The sequence below is a fragment of the Oncorhynchus masou genome, chromosome 31, assembly GCF_036934945.1.
Source record: "Oncorhynchus masou masou isolate Uvic2021 chromosome 31, UVic_Omas_1.1, whole genome shotgun sequence".
Lineage (NCBI taxonomy): Eukaryota > Metazoa > Chordata > Actinopteri > Salmoniformes > Salmonidae > Oncorhynchus > Oncorhynchus masou.
The window spans coordinates 38,348,751-38,368,441 of record NC_088242.1 but is presented as its reverse complement, the minus strand read 5'-3'; the positions used below and the strand labels follow the sequence as shown (position 1 = coordinate 38,368,441).

The following is a 19,691-nucleotide window of genomic DNA, read 5'->3' as shown; positions in this document are numbered from 1 at the left end:
TCGAAAAATCTGTTCTAGAGCTTAAGTTTCCGACCTCAAGGTCTGACGGTTCTTTGATGGTGCGAACGCCAGTATCTATTGCAGGCTCTGTGTGTCTGTAAGCCCCACACTGTTAATTCATCCTTGCTGTGAGTGTGTGTGAGAGTTTTCCTTGGACATCTGTTGGGAGAAATTTCTGATTCATTTTGGAAAGATGTGACCTTTTTAACCCTTCGAAACAGCCGCTATGACCCCAATTTAAGGCACTTCCGTTTGGCACAGGAAGCTGAAAGTAAACCCATATCCTCATCGGGGTAGGCCTTTACAGAAAGTTTCAAGTCTTTACGTTAAAAACTGACTGATTTACAAAGGGTTGAATGCAGTGTAAAATCAAAGCATTTTTAGGGTGAATTTAAAACCACTTCCGGTTGCTCCAGGAAGCTTAGAATCCACACAGGTAGTCCTCATAGTGGCCTGATGGATTTTCATCAAAGACAGTTTGATATGGCATTCATAACCCCCATAGGCTTCAGGTTGAAGTCAGGGCAGCAGGCAATGTATTCCTACGTGGAGAGGTCAGTGAAAACTGCTAGATTAAAACACCCTGCTTTCACTGTTAAGGGTTAATTCCACACGGTCAAGGTTAGGCTTGCAGAGATTGGGAGGTCCTTATGAACGTTCCTCTGGTTGAATTATGCTTCTAGCCTTAACGGTTCTGCCGCTGTCACCCAAAAGCACCTCAAATTTAGGTCAGGCTTCGTTATGGGCCTGTTATTTGCACGGTCACTGCAGTCAGACAGAGCGAGCTATGGTCAAGTGGGGCATCTCCATGAACTCGGCACTGCCTAGAAACTATGGTGATGCCATTGGCCAACACTTTTAGTGTTGATTTCAGTCTGTCATTTTGGTAATGGTTCAGCACTTTATAAACTTATTGCAAATGGACAAAGTCAGCCACCAAGTCAGCATACATCAGTCAATAAGATATCATTCTGACACCAAACGGGTACATACTGACACCAAACCCACTTTGTCCAACTCGTTTAGAAGCCAAAAATCACATATTTTAGAGCAGGCCCAAAATTCACAACGCTATTAAGTTTTAAAAACTTAAAAACATGTAGTTACGTTCTAGCTTCGGGTCCAGTTCTGACATTGTGTGTAGGCCTAGCTGAGGTGACCCTGAATCCCGAGTTTCGGCTCGATAGGTCATTCGGAGCGCGAGCAGCGACCTTAATTATTGCTGAAAATCCACTTTTCCCAGGTGTTGCTATGGTGTCCCTGAATGAGCTATCGGACAGAAACTTTAGGGTCCGTTTCTATGAGCCGAGATGGTTTCAATGCACCTAGTCTTGTTACTCTGGGACTTTTCTAAATGGCATCATTTTCCTGATGGTCAAAATGTATTGAAGTCATTGCAAATATACGAGGCTGTTTCTTGGCCTGAGAACCTAATAGAGCCACATAACTCACTGTGTACTATCGAATTAGGCTCTAGAACATACAAAGTTTCCGAGCTCTAGGTCTGACGGCTCTTTGATAGTTGAACGCAGGTAACTATTGTACGCCCTGTGTGTCTACGTATAAGCCTCACTTTGTGTCACTCCCCATTGACTGTGTGAGTTCAGAAAATCACAGAAAATCACAGAAATCACAGAACTCCGAAACTTTCCTGAGCAGATTCGTCTGAACATGCCGCAACTGGAACTGGAAAAAACAACAACATTTCTTTCACCAATTGTACATTGCACGATTTCTCTTAAATAACGATAGATAAATGGCTGTTGTCTTTTTCCTGACACCGTAGGTTCATGTACTTTGACGTGAAGCCGTCAAATTAGTGCCCTATTACCATTTTTGACCTTTAATCCCAGAAAATGGGCCTCAACTCAAAAAGAATGGAGGCCTGAATGCCATCTTGTTTCTGGGCTAAAAGCCCATTTGCCCCAACCCGTGCTCACCGAGTTTTGTCTTCAAACTCTTTTCCGTTTAGGAGAAATGACCATGTCACTTTGGTGGTGTTTTGTCCATTTGCAAAAAGCAGCTATCTGGTGGAATTTTCTGGTACGGCGGAAAAAATATAAAAAATGTAAAATGTTATAAAACGGAAACCAAATGTCCGAGGGACTTCATTCGATGACTTCCTGGAAGAGCGGGCCCTGGTGCACGACATGAGGCCGTCGGCCTATTTTAATAACACAATCTAGGAAGGGACAGTATATTTGCCATATGGAAATCCTCATCAATCATATGGGAAATTCCAAATTAGTCCCTTATGAAAGAAAATAGAGGTGTAGATAATAGTATGAAATCGATTTGTGAAAATGATTTATGCCTGTTTGCGTAGAAGGTGCCATTGGGTTACATAGAATTACACTACCATTCAAAAGTTTTGGGTCACTTAGAAATGTTTTTGAAAGAAAAGCACATTTTTTGTCCATTAAAATAACATTAAATTGATCAGAAATACAGTGTAGACATTGTTAATGTTGTAATTGACTATTGTAGCTGGAAACTGACAATTTTTTTATGGAATATCTACATAGGCGTACAGAGGCCCATTATCAGCAACCATCTCTCCTGTAATCCAATGGCACATTGTGTAAGCTAATCCAAGTTTATCATTTTAAAAGGCTAATTGATCATTACAAAACCCTTTTGCAATTATGTTAGCACAGCTGAAAAGCCATGACATCATTTTCTGGAATTTTCCAAGCTGTTTAAAGGCACAGTCAACTTATTGTATGTTAACTTCTGACCCACTAGAATTGTGATACAGTGAATTATAAGTGAAATATTCTGTCTGTAAACAATAGTTGGAAAAATTACATGTGTCATGCACAAAGTAGATGTCCTAACCAACTTGCTGAAACTAACGTTTGTTAAGAAATTTGTGACAAAACTCATCTCGTCTCCTCTTCTAATCTTTGTTTGATTCAAAGAAAAAAAGAACATGGTTTTTCTCAGAAACTATCCATTGTATGATTACTTTTAAATTTTAGGAAGTGTTTTACTCAATTATTTTGATCAATGGTGAGCTCACCCGTGATGTGGTGAATTGTAAATTGTAATTGCTATTAGCTATTTCAAATTGTGGCTTCTGTCAGCTGAGAGTTAGCTAAATATAACCTTGTGTTACGTCAATCTTTCCTCAGTTAGTGCTAGGACTAATGCACCCTACATTTTCCAGTTTGGATGATTGTGTTGCCGTTTCTGTTGAATGTCTGAAAATTGCATCTAAAAACAAACTGGTCACGTTCAGGACAATACTTTGTAAGAACTATGTTTGTGCAAAATGTTTCCTTGAAAAAACAGTGTGGCCAACTCAAACGCTGAAGCGTTCTAATCGCACTGGATTGAGCATACGCTGCAGGGACCACTGTAGAACGATCACACCCATTTACTGGTAAGTGTCAAGGGGCAAATAAAGGCAATTTTCTTTCCATTATGGATACATTTGAGGAAAGTGTTTCTGCCTTCTTGGTCTTCGCCTTTTCCCAATATGGTAAGTCTGAGTTTCTTATGTATCATTATGATTACACCTTTAGTTTTGTTTGAGGCTGATGGAAAAAGCAGCCAGTTTGTACAAATGGTTCTCTATTCTATGTGAGTCCTTTTGGAGCAGGTGTGTTTCTTGGAGCATTGCTATATGAACATGGCTTCTTGCTAGGTTATCAGGACAGTTGGAACATTAAGTTTAGGCCTTTCAAATTCCAAGAGAGAATAGCTAGCATTGCCATGGTAAAAAAAAGTATTATGAATTATTTAAATTGTTATCTTTACTGTTAATAAGCCCATGGTTTTTGAAACAAAAAGCAGAACCCACATGCACCCGTCATCAACCTTTAAAGTTAAGTTTGCAGACTTGAGGAATTAAGGTGGGTGATGAAGAAAGAAATAAGAGAAAAGGAAAAACAAATAGGACAACTATAACATCAATGCAAGCCTAAACTGTCAATGGAATGGCTGTGGGAGCTATAGCTCTTGTTCCATTATCCTCATTATTATTAGCAATATGATCTAAATGACCTTAAACATAATGTAGCCTCAATTTTTATTAAGCAAAAATGCAGTCTATAATCTAGATCTTCACAATAATTAAATCATTGCCTGTAGGCCAAGTCAACCCTGGGAAATAAATTCAGGAGTGTAACCTGAGTGGCACACAAAATGTCAACAGGAAGAAAAAAATTGAATTGTGTGGTAGTCTATATGGGACTGGCGATCTATCCTGAACAGTTTATCCCATAGGGATGCAATGCGCTGTAGCTATAACGACACAGGGCGAGACCCAGATGTAGACAAAGGAGACAAATGGTTTGAGTCTCTGATATTTATTAAAAGAAAAGGGGCAGGCAATAGGAAGGTTGAGGACAGGCAGAAGTTCAAAAACCAGGTCAGAGTCCGAAAGGTACCAGGCGGCAGGCTCGAGGTCAGGACAGGCTGAATGGTCAGGCAGGAGGACTCAGTGTCAGGGCAGGCAGAAAAGGTTGGAACGGGGAGGGCTAAAAAACAGAGACTAGGAACACAGGAGCACAGAAAAAACATGTTGGTACGCTTGACAAGACGAACTGGCAACAGACAAACAGAGAACACAGGTGTACAAATGCACTGGGGATAATGGGGAAGATGGGCAACACCTGGATGGGGGTGGAGACAAGCACAAAGACAGGTGAAACAGATCAGGGTATGACAGTAGCCCCTCAAGGAAGCAACTCCAGTCTGTATAGCGTGTCAATACATTGAGTGTGTAAAACATTAGGAACCTCTCCTAATTTTGAGTTTCAACCCCTTTTGCCTTCAGAACAGCCTCAATTCATTGGGATATGGACTCTACAAGGTGTCGAAAGTGTTCAACAGGGATGCTGACCTATGTTGACTCCAATGCTTCAAACAGTTGTGTTAAGTTGGCTGGATGTTATTCTTTAACCTGTCTCCTTCCCATCTTTACTGATTGAAGTGGATATAACAGGTGATATAAATAAGGCCTTCATCTGGATTCACCTGGTCAGTCTATATCATGGAAAGAGCAGGTGTTCCTAATGTTTTGTACACTCAGTGTACATTGTCCATTGTTCATTAGTTGGTGTGGAGTCATCATTGTCTAAATATCCTGCACCACGGACAATATAATAATAACAAAGTCCAATATTCAGAAATTATAATAACGTGTTCCTTTTACCCAATTGAGGGGGTGTCCTCACCATTGTCTTATGCTAAGGGTCACATCACAGCCATAGGCTAGGCTGCATGATTGTGGGTGGATAGCATACCTGAATATTGAGACAGTCAAATTGGGGTTAGCCTAGATCTGTCGGCTCATCCCCTTTTGTGTTGGGCTTGATGTGCTTCTCGAAGACTTCCATTGCATCCTTTGCAGTGGAAAACGTGTGTGTTGTATTTCGTAAGATCAAGATGAGTTTTACCGGGATCTCAGGTTTAGATTGCGTAGCTGGGATCTCACCTCGCTGTAGGTTGCCCTCTGTTTAGCAGTTCGGCATTCAGATCGTGGTAGATTCTGATCCTCTTCTCTGCATATGATTCCTTTGCGAGGTGAACAATTTGGTGTTTGACATCAAAACTGTGGATTTGTACAATCAGGCACGACATCCATTCCGGAGAGGACCCGTGCAGTGAGCAATGTTTATCAGTGGCATGGGACTCAGCTTCTTCTGCCCAAACAGTTCATTGAAAAGATAGCTCATGAAGGAAGTTTTAAGTCCTGTGACCCTCACATTGAATTTACAGGAATAAGTTTAGAGTGATTATTTTTTAGAAGATTGATTTCCCACTGTCTCCAGATGTTACACTTTAGTTGATTAGGTATCCACTTTAGAAATTAACAGTGCAAGAGTTTTAATTGCATGTCAAGGTCAGAGGTAATTTTCTCACAAACAGTCTATCGGATAGTAGTGGCAAAATCTTTTTGTTGCCGAATGTTGAGAGCTGTCATGTTCCCACAGGTGAATTGTGAAAGGGCAGAACATGCCAGCTGCTGGAGTGAAATAGACCTGCTATTGTTCCTCGTAATCCAATGATTCCTATACCTTATTGTAATGTTGCCAGTTAATTGAAAATAAGTGTTAATTCATAGTTATTTTGTAAAAGAAAGTCATGAGAAAGCGACCAGTTTCAATTGTTGAATAAAAATAGTCAAGTGTGATCACATGTATAGTAGAATAAATGCTCCAGTACCTGTTTTTAAAGTATTTCTGCCATTTTGTTTCATAGCTGGTAAATAAATAGCACAAAATCAAAGAACTACGAATCCTATATAGTCTATCCCACCTCGTACTGCAACACTGTCTAGCTGGGGGCTGTGAGCACAGGAAGAGCCACGTCAAAGATTCATTTTTTAGACACTCTGCGCACAGGCCTAAAATTTGGTCTAAATAACTTGAAATGAGAGTCTACTTTTCTACACAAGCTAGGATGTTTTTCTATGTTTGAGTTTCAACTGCAAGGGAAGAGAAGACCATGCTTCTACTAATCAGACTCAATCGCATAAGCACAAACATGACTTAAGTCACACTATCATGGTAACCTCCTGCCCTTAAAGGAGCAGGTGAAAATGTTTGTCACATCTGTGATATTTTGATAAATGTGATAAATTACTCATAAATTACTCATGTCATAAAAAATACATATTATTCAATATACCACATTAGTTTCTTCTTACTAGTAATACATGTATTGTTTTAGAAACATAACAAAGCATGCTCATCTGTTTTTTTGTGTTTTGTTGGTATAATTTTCTCTGCAATTTTTTTTTATCTACCTGCCAGTGACTGGTTGACCAAAATGTTAATTTATTGCCATGTTCCTCACCTTGAAAGTTGCCTATGAGCAAGGAGAAACTGAAATCCATGGCTTGATTTTATTTAAACAGCCATTGCAAACGTCATCTAACTTTAGCCACTACGGGCTAAAGATCAATGGAATTGATAGGGGCATGTGAGCATGTATTACTTAATTTTTGCTAAATTACCATGTTAGTAACATCAAACCATATATAGAGTTGATTTCAGGTTATTTGGCCATTTTTGTGGGGGTTAGGGTCAGGTCTTACCGACAGGAGTGTCCTCTGTCAGACTGAAGAGTGCCAGGTTTCCGTTGCTACTGTAGGGCCCATTATCATAGAAAAATGGGGCGTAGTCTGCTTGTGCTAGAAGAGATAGACCAAGACTCTAATCCATTTGTTGTTATACTGTACCGCTAATTCCCCCTAATGACATCTTAGCACTGGCTGTGGGTGTCAGATAAACAGAGCAAGGTATATTGTACTAACCCCCTCTGCTTTCTCTATCCCTTGACTGGGATTACAGGCGCAGTTACGTCAACCAGCCCAAAAATATACACACTTTTCTTGACTTTTCTCCACGCCATTAGAGGTAATTAAAATATATATTTTTAAAATACATACAGTATTCACAATTGACGGTACTGTGGTGTAATTTTACATTCTTCAAAATCACTTGGGCGTTTCAAACAATATCCAACTACTTCTATTAAATCATAAGATATTGCACTCACTTTCAACTAGCAGGTAAGCAGGTGATGGGAGGAAAGGCAAGCATTAAATACAGAACAGGAAAAACAGGTTCTTAGCTCTATAGAGTATGATTATGAAAATGCTAGCCATCTCTCAAAGCCCTCTAGTGCAATTGGAAACCATTAACAATCAGAACAAAGCTTAATTAAGTTGCCATTCAGGTATACATGAAGCAAAAAGAAAAAGGTAGACTTACCACAGCAAACATGCACTAATACAAGAAGCAGTGAAAAATGTAACTTCTTGACATTCTTCATCCTAGAGAGCAAAGCCATGAAAGCACACCAAATAAAGAGCTTGTGGAGGTATATACTACAGTTAGTTTTGTACACGAGGTGTCCTTCAAGGTGTTTTACGGGGAACTAGAGAAGGAAGGCTTAGGCAGATGCCCACATACTAATCCAATAACACGTCTTAACCCCAGAGACGCATATAGACCCCCCTTCTCTCCAATCAGGCCATTTACCGCCGATTGTCGGACAGGGGGCGGGTCAGCAAGAGAGGGGCTTGGGGTCTGGGAGTGTTCACTCTGTGAGAGCCTTGCCCAGAAGGAGCTGAACTGGAAAACACGAAAAGGCTAAAAAGATATTGATTAACGTAATGAGAAAATTAACTCATGTCTTTTAATATATAGATATCTATTACATCAAGAATACATATTTCTTAATTGATATGTAATTCATCATCTTGATTCATGCATGATTGATGTGTAATTAATGTGTAAAAAAATCTGAATTAAAATTCATGTTAAATTCATTTGTCTACAGTTGTGCAGGTGGGAATGTATTACAATTAATATTTAAATTGCTTGAATAAAGTAAAATACTGTGGGGATACAGTGCCTTACAAAAGTATTCATCCCCCTTGGCGTTTTTCATATTTTCTTGAGTTACAAACTGTAATTTAAAGGCATTGATGTTTATGGTTAGCTACACATTGGAGCAACGACAGTCCTTTTTCGCGAATGCGCACCTCATCGATTATATGCAACTCAGGACACGCTAGATAAACTAGTAATATCGTCAACCATGTGTAGTTAACTAGAGATTATCATTGATTGTTTTTTATTAGATATGTTGCGAGCTAGCTACTGCATTCTCATAACAGGCAGGCTCCTCATGGAGTGCAATGTAAGGCAGGTGGTTAGTGTTGGACTAGTTAATCCTAAGGTTGCAAGATTGAATCTGTCGTTCTGCCCCTGAACAAGGCAGTTAATTAACCCACCGTTCCTAGGTCGTCATTGAAAGTAAGAATGTGTTCTTAACTGACTTGCCTAGTTAAATAAAGATGTCAAATAAATGAATAAAATGGGCCAAATCGGTTTCCGATTATGAAAACTTGAAATCGGCCCTAATTTATCCGATTAATCGGTCGACCTCTAGTTTAAACTATGCAAATATAGAAAAAATCTGGAATTTACACATTTTTAGAATAGATGTTGAAGATTATTCACTATAATCTATTCACTATAAGCTTTTACATGATATCAAATATATATATTTTCCAGTGTTAAATACATGATGTTTCAAGTTATGGTGGAGTATGCAAAATGAGTGCAACAATTTTGAGCACCTCCCTATTTTCTGCATATTTTGGCATTTCTGTTATGAACTTGAGTGAAGACCCAAACGCGGTTTTAACAGAAAACAGAGTTCTTTAATAAAAAACAGGAATGGCATAAATCCTCTTCCAACGTAGTCAATGGAACAAAAGAACGTAGTATAATGCAGGTTGCACCTGCCATGCAGACTCCGACAGGACAGGACAAGGTGGAAGCAAACGAGACGACAGCTTGCTTCTGGCATCAAAAAACACAAACAAGAATCAGACACTGAAAGTAGCAGGAACAGAGAAAGAAATAGAGACCTAATCAGAGGGGGAAGAGAGAACAGGTGGGGAAAGAGAGAATGAGCTAGTTAGGGGAAATGTAGAACAGCTGAGGGATGAGAGACAGAGAAGGTAACCTAAAAAGACCAGCAGAGAGAGAGAATGAAGAGAAAGGACAGGAACAGACATAACAAGACATGACAGTACCCCCCCACTCACCGAGCGCCTCCTGGCGCACTCGAGGAGGAAACCTGGCGGCAACGGAGGAAATCATCGATCAGCGAACGGTCCAGCACGTCCCGAGAGGGAACCCAACTCCTCTCCTCAGGACCGTACCCCTCCCAATCCACTAGGTACTGATGACCACGGCCCCGAGGGCGCATGTCCAAAATCTTACGAACCCTGTAGATGGGTGCGCCCTCGACAAGGATGGGGGGAGGGACGAGCGGGGCGCGAAGAACGGGCTTAACACAGGAGACATGGAAGACCGGGTGAACGCGACAAAGATAGCGCGGAGAAGAAGTTGCACTGCGACAGGATTAATGACCTGGGAAATACGGAACGGACCAATGAACCGCGGGGCCAACTTGCGAGAAGCTGTCTTAAGGGGAAGGTTCTGAGTGGAGAGCCATACTCTCTGACCGCAACAATATCTAGGACTCTTGGTCCTACGCTTATTAGCGGCCCTCACAGTCTGCGCCCTATTACGGCAAAGTGCCGACCTGACCCCCTTCCAGGTGCGCTCGCAACGCTGGACAAAAGCCTGAGCGGAGGGGACGCAGGACTCGGCGAGCTGAGATGAGAACAGCGGAGGCTGGTACCCGAGGCTACACTGAAAAGGGGATAGACCGGTAGCAGACGAGGGAAGCGAGTTGTGGGCGTACTCTGCCCAGGGGAGCTGTTCTGACCAAGACGCAGGGTTACGAAAAGAAAGACTGCGTAAAATGCGACCAACAGTCTGATTGGCCCGTTCGGCTTGACCGTTAGACTGGGGATGAAAGCCGGACGAGAGACTGACGGAAGCCCCAATCAAACGGCAAAACTCCCTCCAAAATTGAGACGTGAACTGCGGGCCTCTGTCGGAAACGACGTCAGACGGAAGGCCATGAATTCGGAAAACATTCTCGATAATGATCTGAGCCGTCTCCTTAGCAGAAGGGAGCTTATCGAGAGGAATGAAATGAGCCGCCTTAGAGAATCTATCGACAACCGTAAGAATAACTGTCTTCCCCGCTGATGAAGGCAGTCCGGTGATAAAATCTAAAGCGATGTGAGACCACGGTCGAGAGGGAATGGGAAGCGGTCTGAGACGGCCGGCAGGAGGAGAGTTCCCAGATTTAGTCTGCGCGCAGACCGAACAAGCGGCGACAAATCGACGCGCGTCACGTTCCCGAGTGGGCCACCAGAAACGCTGGCGAATGGAAGCGAGCGTACCCGAAGGCCGGGGTGGCCGGCTAACTTGGCAGAGTGGGCCCACTGAAGAACGGCCGGACGAGTAGGAACGGGAACGAACAGAAGGTTCCTAGGGCAAGCTCGCGGCGACAGAGTGTGAGCGAGTGCTTGCTTTACCTGCCTCTCAATTCCCCAGACAGTCAACCCGACAACACGCCCCTCAGGGAGAATCCCATCGGGGTCGGTGGAGACCTCAGAAGAACTGAAGAGACGAGATAAAGCATCAGGTTTGGTGTTTTTTGAGCCCGGACGATAAGAAATAACAAACTCGAAACGAGCGAAAAACAGAGCCCAACGAGCCTGACGCGCATTAAGTCGTTTGGCTGAACGGATGTACTCAAGGTTCCTATGGTCAGTCCAAACGACAAAAGGAACGGTCGCCCCTCCAACCACTGTCGCCATTCGCCTAGGGCTAAGCGGATGGCGAGCAGTTCGCGATTACCAACATCATAGTTACGTTCTGACGGCGATAAGCGATGAGAGAAAAACGTGCAAGGATGGACCTTGCCGTCAGAGAGAGCGCTGAGAAAGAATGGCTCCCACGCCCACCTCTGACGCGTCAACCTCAACAACAAACTGTCTAGAGATGTCAGGTGTAACAAGAATAGGTGCGGATGTAAAACGATTCTTAAGAAGATCAAAAGCTCCCTGGGCGGAAACGGACCACTTAAAGCACGTCTTAACAGAAGTAAGGGCTGTGAGAGGAGCTGCCACCTGACCGAAATTACGGATGAAACGACGGTAGAAATTAGCGAAGCCCAGAAAGCGCTGCAGCTCGACGCGTGACTTAGGAACGGGCCAATCAATGACAGCCTGGACCTTAGCGGGATCCATCTTAATGCCCTCAGCGGAAATAACGGAACCGAGAAAAGGGACAGAGGCGGCATGAAAAGTGCACTTCTCAGCCTTCACATAAAGACAGTTCTCCAAAAGGCGCTGGAGGACGCGTCGCACGTGCTGAACATGAATCGAGAGAGACGGTGAAAAAATCAGGATATCGTCCATGTAAACGAAAACAAAAATGTTCAGCATGTCTCTCAGGACGTCGTTAACTAGTGCCTGAAAGACAGCTGGAGCGTTAACGAGGCCGAAAGGAAGAACCCGGTATTCAAAGTGCCCTAACGGAGTGTTAAACGCCGTCTTCCACTCGTCCCCCTCCCTGATGCGCACGAGATGGTAGGCGTTACGAAGGTCCAATTTGGTGAAAAACCTGGCTCCCTGCAGGATCTCGAAGGCTGAAGACATAAGAGGAAGCGGATAACGATTCTTAACTGTTATGTCATTCAGCCCTCGATAATCCACGCATGGGCGCAGGGACCCGTCCTTCTTCTGAACAAAAAGAACCCCGCCGGCGGGGGAGGAGGAGGAGACTATGGTACCGGCGTCGAGTGAAACCGACAAATAATCCTCGAGAGCCTTACGTTCGGGAGCCGACAGAGAGTATAATCTACCCCGGGGGAGTAGTTCCCGGAAGGAGATCAATACTACAGTCATACGACCGGTGTGGAGGGAGAGAAGTGGCCTTGGAACGACTGAACACCGTGCGCAGATCGTGATACTCCTCCGGCACCCCTGTCAAATCGCCAGGCTCCTCCTGTGAAGAAGAGACAGAGGAAACAGGAGGGATAGCAGACATTAAACAGGTTACATGACAAGAAACATTCCAGGATAGGATAGTATTACTAGACCAATTAATAGAAGGGTTATGGCGCACTAGCCAGGGATGACCCAAAACAACAGGTGTAAAAGGTGAACGAAAAATTAAAAAAGAAATGGTTTCGCTATGATTACCAGAGACAGTGAGGGTTAAAGGCAGCATCTCACGCTGAATCTTGGGGAGAGAACTACCATCTAAAGCGAACAAGGCCCTGGGCTCTCCTAACTGTCTGAGAGGAATGTCATGTTCCCGAGCCCAGGTCTCGTCCATAAAACAGCCCTCCGCCCCAGAGTCTATCAAGGCACTGCAGGAAGCAGATGAACCGGGCCAGCGGAGATGGACCGGAAAGGTAGTGCGTGATCCAGAAGGAGAGGCCTGAGTAGTTGCGCTCACCAGTAGCCCTCCTCTTACTGATGAGCTCTGGCCCTTTACTGGACATGAGGTGACAAAATGACCAGCGGAGCCGCAGTAGAGACAGAGGCGATTGGTGATTCTCCGTTCCCTCTCCTTGGCCGAGATGCGAATACCCCCAGCTGCATAGGCTCAGCATCCGAGCCGGCGGGGGAGGGTGGCAGTGATGCGGCAGGTGGCAGTGATGTGGAGAGGGGAGCAACGGAGAACGTGAGCTCCTTTCCACGAGCTCGGCGACGAAGATCAAACCGTCGCTCTATGCGAATAGCGAGAGCTATTAAGGAGTCCAGACTGGAAGGAACCTCCCGGGAGAGGATCTCATCCTTAACCTCGACGTGGAGACCCTCCAGAAAACGAGCGAGCAAAGCCGGCTCGTTCCAGTCACTAGAGGCAGCGAGAGTGCGAAACTCAATAGAATAATCCGTTATGGATCTATTCCCCTGACATAGGGAAGACAGGGCCCTGGAAGCCTCCTCGCCAAAAACAGAACGGTCAAAACCCGTATCATCTCCTCCTTAAAGTCCTGATACTGGTTAATACACTCAGCCCTCGCCTCCCAGACTGCCGTGCCCCACTCACGCGCCCGTCCGATAAGGAGAGAAATGACGTAGGCGATGCGGGCTGCGCTCCTGGAGTAAGTGTTGGGCTGGAGAGAGAACACCACATCACACTGAGTGAGGAATGAGCGGCACTCAGTGGGCTCCCCAGAGTAACACGGCGGGTTGTTGATCCTGGGCTCCGGAGACTCGGAAACCCTGGAAGTGGGCGGTGGATCGAGGTGGAGTTGGTGAACCCGTCTTGTGAGGTCGGAGACTTGGACGGCCAGGGTCTCAACGGCATGTTGAGCAGCAGACAATTCCTCCTCGTGTCTGCCTAGCATCGCTCCCTGGATCTCGACGGCGGAGTGAAAAGGGTCCGGAGCCGCTGGGTCCATTCTTGGTCTGATTCTTCTGTTATGAACTTGAGTGAAGACCCAAACGCGGTTTTAACAGAAAACAGAGTTCTTTAATAAAAACAGGAATGGCATAAATCCTCTTCCAACGTAGTCAATGGAACAAAAGAACGTAGTATAATGCAGGTTGCACCTGCCATGCAGACTCCGACAGGACAGGACAAGGTGGAAGCAAACGAGACGACAGCTTGCTTCTGGCATCAAAAAACACAAACAAGAATCAGACACTGAAAGTAGCAGGAACAGAGAAAGAAATAGAGACCTAATCAGAGGGGGAAGAGAGAACAGGTGGGGAAAGAGAGAATGAGCTAGTTAGGGGAAATGTAGAACAGCTGAGGGATGAGAGACAGAGAAGGTAACCTAAAAAGACCAGCAGAGAGAGAGAATGAAGAGAAAGGACAGGAACAGACATAACAAGACATGACAATTTCGGTCCAAAAAGTCACTTTCTGAACACTTATTCCATGGACAAACCTATGAAAAGGGATGCAGTCAAAGTGATTGAATTCAAATGTGTTTAACCTATTGTAACGGCTTTCGTCTGGGAAAGGAGAAGTGGACCAAAATGCAGCGTGGTATTTTTGAGACATGTTTAATGACAAATGAAAAAACGAACTATACAAAAACAACAAACGGAACGTGAAAACCTTTACAGCCTATCTGGTGACAACAAACACAGAGACAGGAACAACCACCCACGAAATAATCAAAGAATATGGCTGCCTAAATATGGTTCCCAATCAGAGACAACGATAAACACCTGCCACTCCAGACAGCCATAGACTATGCTAGATACCCCCACTAAACCACACAACCAATACCTAACAAAACCCCAAGACAAAACACACCACAATAAACCCATGTCACACACTGGCCTGACCAAATAAATAAAGACAAACACAATATATTCCGACCAGGGCATGACAGAACCCCCCCCCAAGGTGCGGACTCCCGGACGCACATCAAAACAATAGGGGAGGGTTCGGGTGGGCGTCTGTCCATGGTGGCGGCTCCGGCGCAGGACGTGGACCCCACTCTATCAATGTCTTAGTCCCTCCTCCTCGCGTCCTTGGATAGTCCACCCTCTCCGCCGACCATGGCCTAGTAGTCCTCACCCAGAACCCCACTGGACTGAGGGGCAGCTCGGGACTGAGGGGCAGCTCGGGACTGAGGGGCAGCTCGGGATTGAGGGGCAGCTCGGGACTGAGGGGCAGCTCGGGAGTGAGGGGAAGCTCGGGACTGAGGGGTAGCTCGGGACTGAGGGGAAGCTCGGGACTGAGGGGAAGCTCGGGACTGAGGGGAAGCTCGGGACTGAGGGGAATGCTCAGCACTGAGAGGAAGCCCAGCACTGAGAGGAAGCCCAGCACTGAGAGGAAGCTCAGCACTGAGAGGAAGCTCAGGCAGGTAGTTGGATCCGGCAGATCCTGGCTGGCTGGTGGTTCTGGCAGATCCTGGCTGACTGGCGGATCTGGCAGATCCTGGCTGACTGGCGGATCTGGAAGAGTCTGGCTGACTGGCGGATCTGGAAGAATCTGGCTGACTGGCGGATCTGGAAGAGTCTGGCAGACTGGCGGATCTGGAAGAGTCTGGCTGACTGGCGGATCTGGAAGAGTCTGGTTGACTGGCAGATCTGGAAGAGTCTGACTGACTGGCAGATCTGGAAGAGTCTGGCTAACTGGCGGATCCTGGCTGACTGGCAGATCTGGAAGAGTCTGGCTGACTGGCAGATCTGGAAGCGTCTGGCTGACTGGCGGATCTGGAAGAGTCTGGCTGACTGGTGGATCCTGGCAGACTGACGGCTCTGGCTGCTCCATGCTGACTGGCGGCTCTGGCTGCTCCATGCTGACTGGCGGCTCTGGCTGCTCCATGCTGACTGGCGGCTCTGGCTGCTCCATGCTGACTGGTGGCTCTGGCTGCTCCATGCTGACTGGCGGCTCTGGCTGCTCCATGCTGACTGGCAGCTCTGGCGGCTTCTTGCAGACTGGCAGCTCTGGCGGCTTCTTGCAGACTGGTAGCTCTGGCTGCTCCATGCAGACTGGCAGCTCTGGCAGCTCCTTGCAGACTGGCAGCTCCTTGCAGACTGGCAGCTCCTTGCAGACTGGCAGCTACTTGCAGACTGGCAGCTCCATGTAGACTGACAGCTCTGGCTGCTCCATGCAGACTGACAGCTCTGGCTGCTCCATGCAGACTGGCAGCTCTGGCTGCTCCATGCTGACTGGCAGCTCTGGCTGCTCCATGCTGACTGGCAGCTCTGGCTGCTCCATGCTGACTGGCAGCTCTGGCTGCTCCCTGCTGACTGGCAGCTCTGACCGCTCCTTGCAGACTGGCAGCTCTGGCTGCGCTAAACAGGCAGGAGACTCCGGCAGCGCTGTAGAGGCGGAAGGCTCTGGGCAGCGCTAAACAGGCGGGAGACTCCGGCAGCGCAGGAGAGGAGGAAGGCTCTGGCTGCGCTGAACAGGCGGGAGACTCCGGCAGCGCAGGAGAGGACGAAGGCTGCGGCAGCGCTGGAGAGGCGAGGCGCACTGTAGGCCTGATGCGTGGTGCTGGCACTGGTGGTACTGGGCCGAGGACACGCACAGGAAGCCTGGTGCGGGGAGCTGCCACCGGAGGGCTGGTGTGTGGAGGTGGCAAAGGATTGGCTAGACCGTGAAGGCGTATTGGAGATCTTGAGAGCAGTGCTGGCACAGGACATGCAAGGCTAGGGAGGTGCACAGGAGGCCTGGTGTGTGAGGCTAGCACCAACTTCACCAGCCGATTAACACGCACCTCAGGACGAGTATGGAGCGCTGACCCAGGTGCCATCAAATCCCCGACACGCTCCATCGGGCGAATTCCATGCAAAAAGCACCAACACAGCAACTCCCTCATTTCTCTCTCCTCCAATTTCCCCATTAACTCCTTCACAGTCTCTGCTTCGCTCAACTCCAACACCGGCTCTGGTTCTGGTCTCCTCCTTGGCTCCTCACGATAAACAGGGAGAGTTGGCTCAGGTCTGACTCCTGACTCTGCCTCACTCTCCCTGAGCCACCCCCCATGACATTTTTGGGGCTGACTCTCGGGCTTCCTAGCCAACGTGTTCCCTCGTATCGCCGGCTCCTCTCTACGGTTGCCTCTGCTCTCCTAAGTGCCTCTACCTGTTCCCATGGGAGGCGATCTCTTCCAGCCAGTATCTCTTCCCAAGTGTAACAACCCTTGCCATCCAAAACGTCTTCCCATGTCCATTTCTCCTTTCGCTGCTCCTGCTGCCGCTGCCTGTCACCACGCCGCTTGGTCCTGTTGTGGTGGGTGATTCTGTAACGGCTTTTGTCTGGTGAAGGAGAAGCGGACCAAAATGCAGCGTGGTATTTTTGAGACATGTTTAATGACAAATGAAAAAACGAACTATACAAAAACAACAAACGGAACGTGTAAAACTTTACAGCCTATCTGGTGACAACAAACACAGAGACAGGAACAATCACCCACGAAATAATCAAAGAATATGGCTGCCTAAATATGGTTCCCTATCAGAGACAACGATAAACACCTGCCTCTGATTGAGAACCACTCCAGACAGCCATAGACTATGCTAGATACCCCCACTAAACCACACACCCAATACCTAACAAAACCCCAAGACAAAACACACCACAATAAACCCATGTCACACCCTGGCCTGACCAAATAAATAAAGACAAACACAATATATTCCGACCAGGGCGTGACACCTATTATGATTCGATATTGCGATTTGATGTTCCAAACATATTGCTCACTATATGTCTGCTGCAGAGAGATGAGAGCATGAGAAATTTAGTTTTGATCAGTTGTGGAAATAAGTGCTGAAAACATGTTGGCTCATTATTTAAAAAGAAGCTGGAGAACAAGCTATAGGAGGAAAAATAACAAGAGTTTTGGCGCAGGTACAGACGACTAGCGCTACCTAGCAAAATAAAAATATATTTTACATTTTTAATATCGTCCAAAATAATATTGCTATATCGAACTATCGAATTCCCCCCCGCCCCCATCACTAGTTTCTTATTGGACAAGTTCAGGTAGTCCGTCCCCGTTTCAGTCAGTTTTCTTCCGTTTGGTACCATAAAGAATATGACCCAGATCTGAGATGGTGTCTCGGGGGGAAGTATTTAGATTTACATACGTTTATCTGAACCCCACAGAAGCGGGAGATCCCTGACTACCTGTGTGGAAAGATACGCTTTGAGTTGATGAGGGAGCCCTGCATCATCCCCAGTGGGATCACCTACGACCGCAAAGACATTGAGGAGCACCTACAGGTACAGTATACCATCCTTTCATAGTCATACACATAGACCTCTACTCAACAGGAGTATAGGTAAACTGTCACCCGTTCATAGGTGAGAGGATAGAACAGCTTGTCTATGTTCTATTCATCCACACTACCAATCAATTACTGCTGAACTATCAACCACTCATCCACAGAGGTAATACTGTCCAATGTAAATCATGATTAAAATCATAATGAAAGATTCCATCTCACAGCAACACCAATATCTCAAACAATCATAAAGGTTTTCCTCCATCCTCTGTAGAGAGTGGGCCATTTTGACCCAGTCACCCAGAGTCCTCTGACCCAGGACCAGCTGATCCCCAACCTGGCCATGAAGGAGGTCATCGACGCCTTTATCCAGGAGAACGGTTGGGTGGAGGACTATTGAACTTCCATAACCCCCATGTCTAAGAGACCCACACAGCCCAGAGCTGAGACCCACACCAGAAGTGTATAAAAACACGAGCCAGAATTGACTTCCTCCAGGACATGCACTTTACACACAGGGGGGTCATACTATGGACTAGCAAATGACAGCCATATCTCATTGTTCTAAAATTTGTGAAAAAATTCTGGGTTACTAGTATAGATAGTTGTCCCTAATGTAATTACTTATTTCCCACAATTCAGTGTTGATGGTCCTGGTCAATGCCAAAACATTGTTTTAGTTTTCAAACAATCTAGTGTCTTTTTTTAATGCAAAACAATATAAAATGTGAGATATGGATTATAAAAAAAACTGACCAACCAAATCAAAGTCTTTATCAAGTCATTGACTGTGCTGGCGAGTTATAACATGAGGTCATACAAACGAGAATGTTCTGACCGATGGTCAACTGACCTCTATTGCATTATAGCCACCGTAGTGGGCAGTTATACTGTGTTGAATGTATGCTTATAGTGAGAGTGAATAGATTAAACCAATTTTATTTTACGACGAGTTGTCAGATGTGAATGATGGACCATTAGTCAGTGGAAAACATAGATAGACACACTACATGGTGTTTTCTATTCCCACTCTAATGGTTCAAATAATATCTACATTTTGATGGTACGTGAAGACCATCTTTACTTCCTTTGTGGGTTTGAAGTTCTTGAAACATGTTTTGAAAGACTGCTGTACTTTCTGTTCTTCGAGACAAAACAATTGGTCTGTGCGCATTAACAATGTGTTTGGCTGATGGCTAGTAGGGTAACCGTCGCTACAGCATGCGATTGACATGACCATGGACTCCCTACAATACTAAGCACGAGTTCTGCTGAGGTTGTTAACCCTTAACACTTGTGAATTGTGAATTGGCTTACATTAAATTGAAATGTTTCTTACAGAATAAATATGAAAAGCATATGAATAGCCATGGTAGCAATTGAAAGCGAACAGTTTTAGCATTATGGGGAAATTATTAGACTGAAGGACAAGTTTACCTGACACAAGACTGAATCCAAACATAACACTGTTGATTTTATGTGAATTTTACATTTGCTGCTCTTTTTGCTGCATTTGTTGATAATGACATCGGGAAATATGGCTGTCATTCAAAACCCATACATCGCTGCGAAGTGCAGAGCC

At 45.6% G+C, this 19,691-nt stretch overlaps 2 protein-coding genes across 3 annotated transcripts in view; one reads left to right on the top strand and one right to left on the bottom strand.

Annotated features, from left to right (window-relative positions):
* The window catches only part of LOC135523921 (cadherin-related family member 1-like), a 223,499-nt gene that overhangs the window by 154,016 nt on the left and 49,792 nt on the right, over positions 1–19,691 (bottom strand). Inside the window, exons 1-2 of one of the 2 annotated variants that reach the window (XM_064950943.1) lie at positions 7,728–7,961; positions 7,049–7,144 (exon numbers count right to left, since the gene is read on the bottom strand). The exons of the other annotated variant lie outside the window; for it this stretch is intronic. Of the exons in view, the coding sequence (XP_064807015.1) occupies positions 7,049–7,144; positions 7,728–7,806 (175 nt within the window). The 5' untranslated portion in view covers positions 7,807–7,961. Of the gene's footprint in view, positions 1–7,048; positions 7,145–7,727; positions 7,962–19,691 lie in introns of those variants that run through there. 2 annotated transcript variants of the gene reach the window in all.
* On the top strand, positions 16,364–18,509 carry LOC135524855 (E3 ubiquitin-protein ligase CHIP-like). The gene is made up of 3 exons (XM_064952715.1): positions 16,364–16,444; positions 17,991–18,107; positions 18,384–18,509. Exons 1-3 carry the CDS (start codon positions 16,364–16,366, stop codon positions 18,507–18,509), a joined length of 324 nt encoding a protein of 107 aa, XP_064808787.1.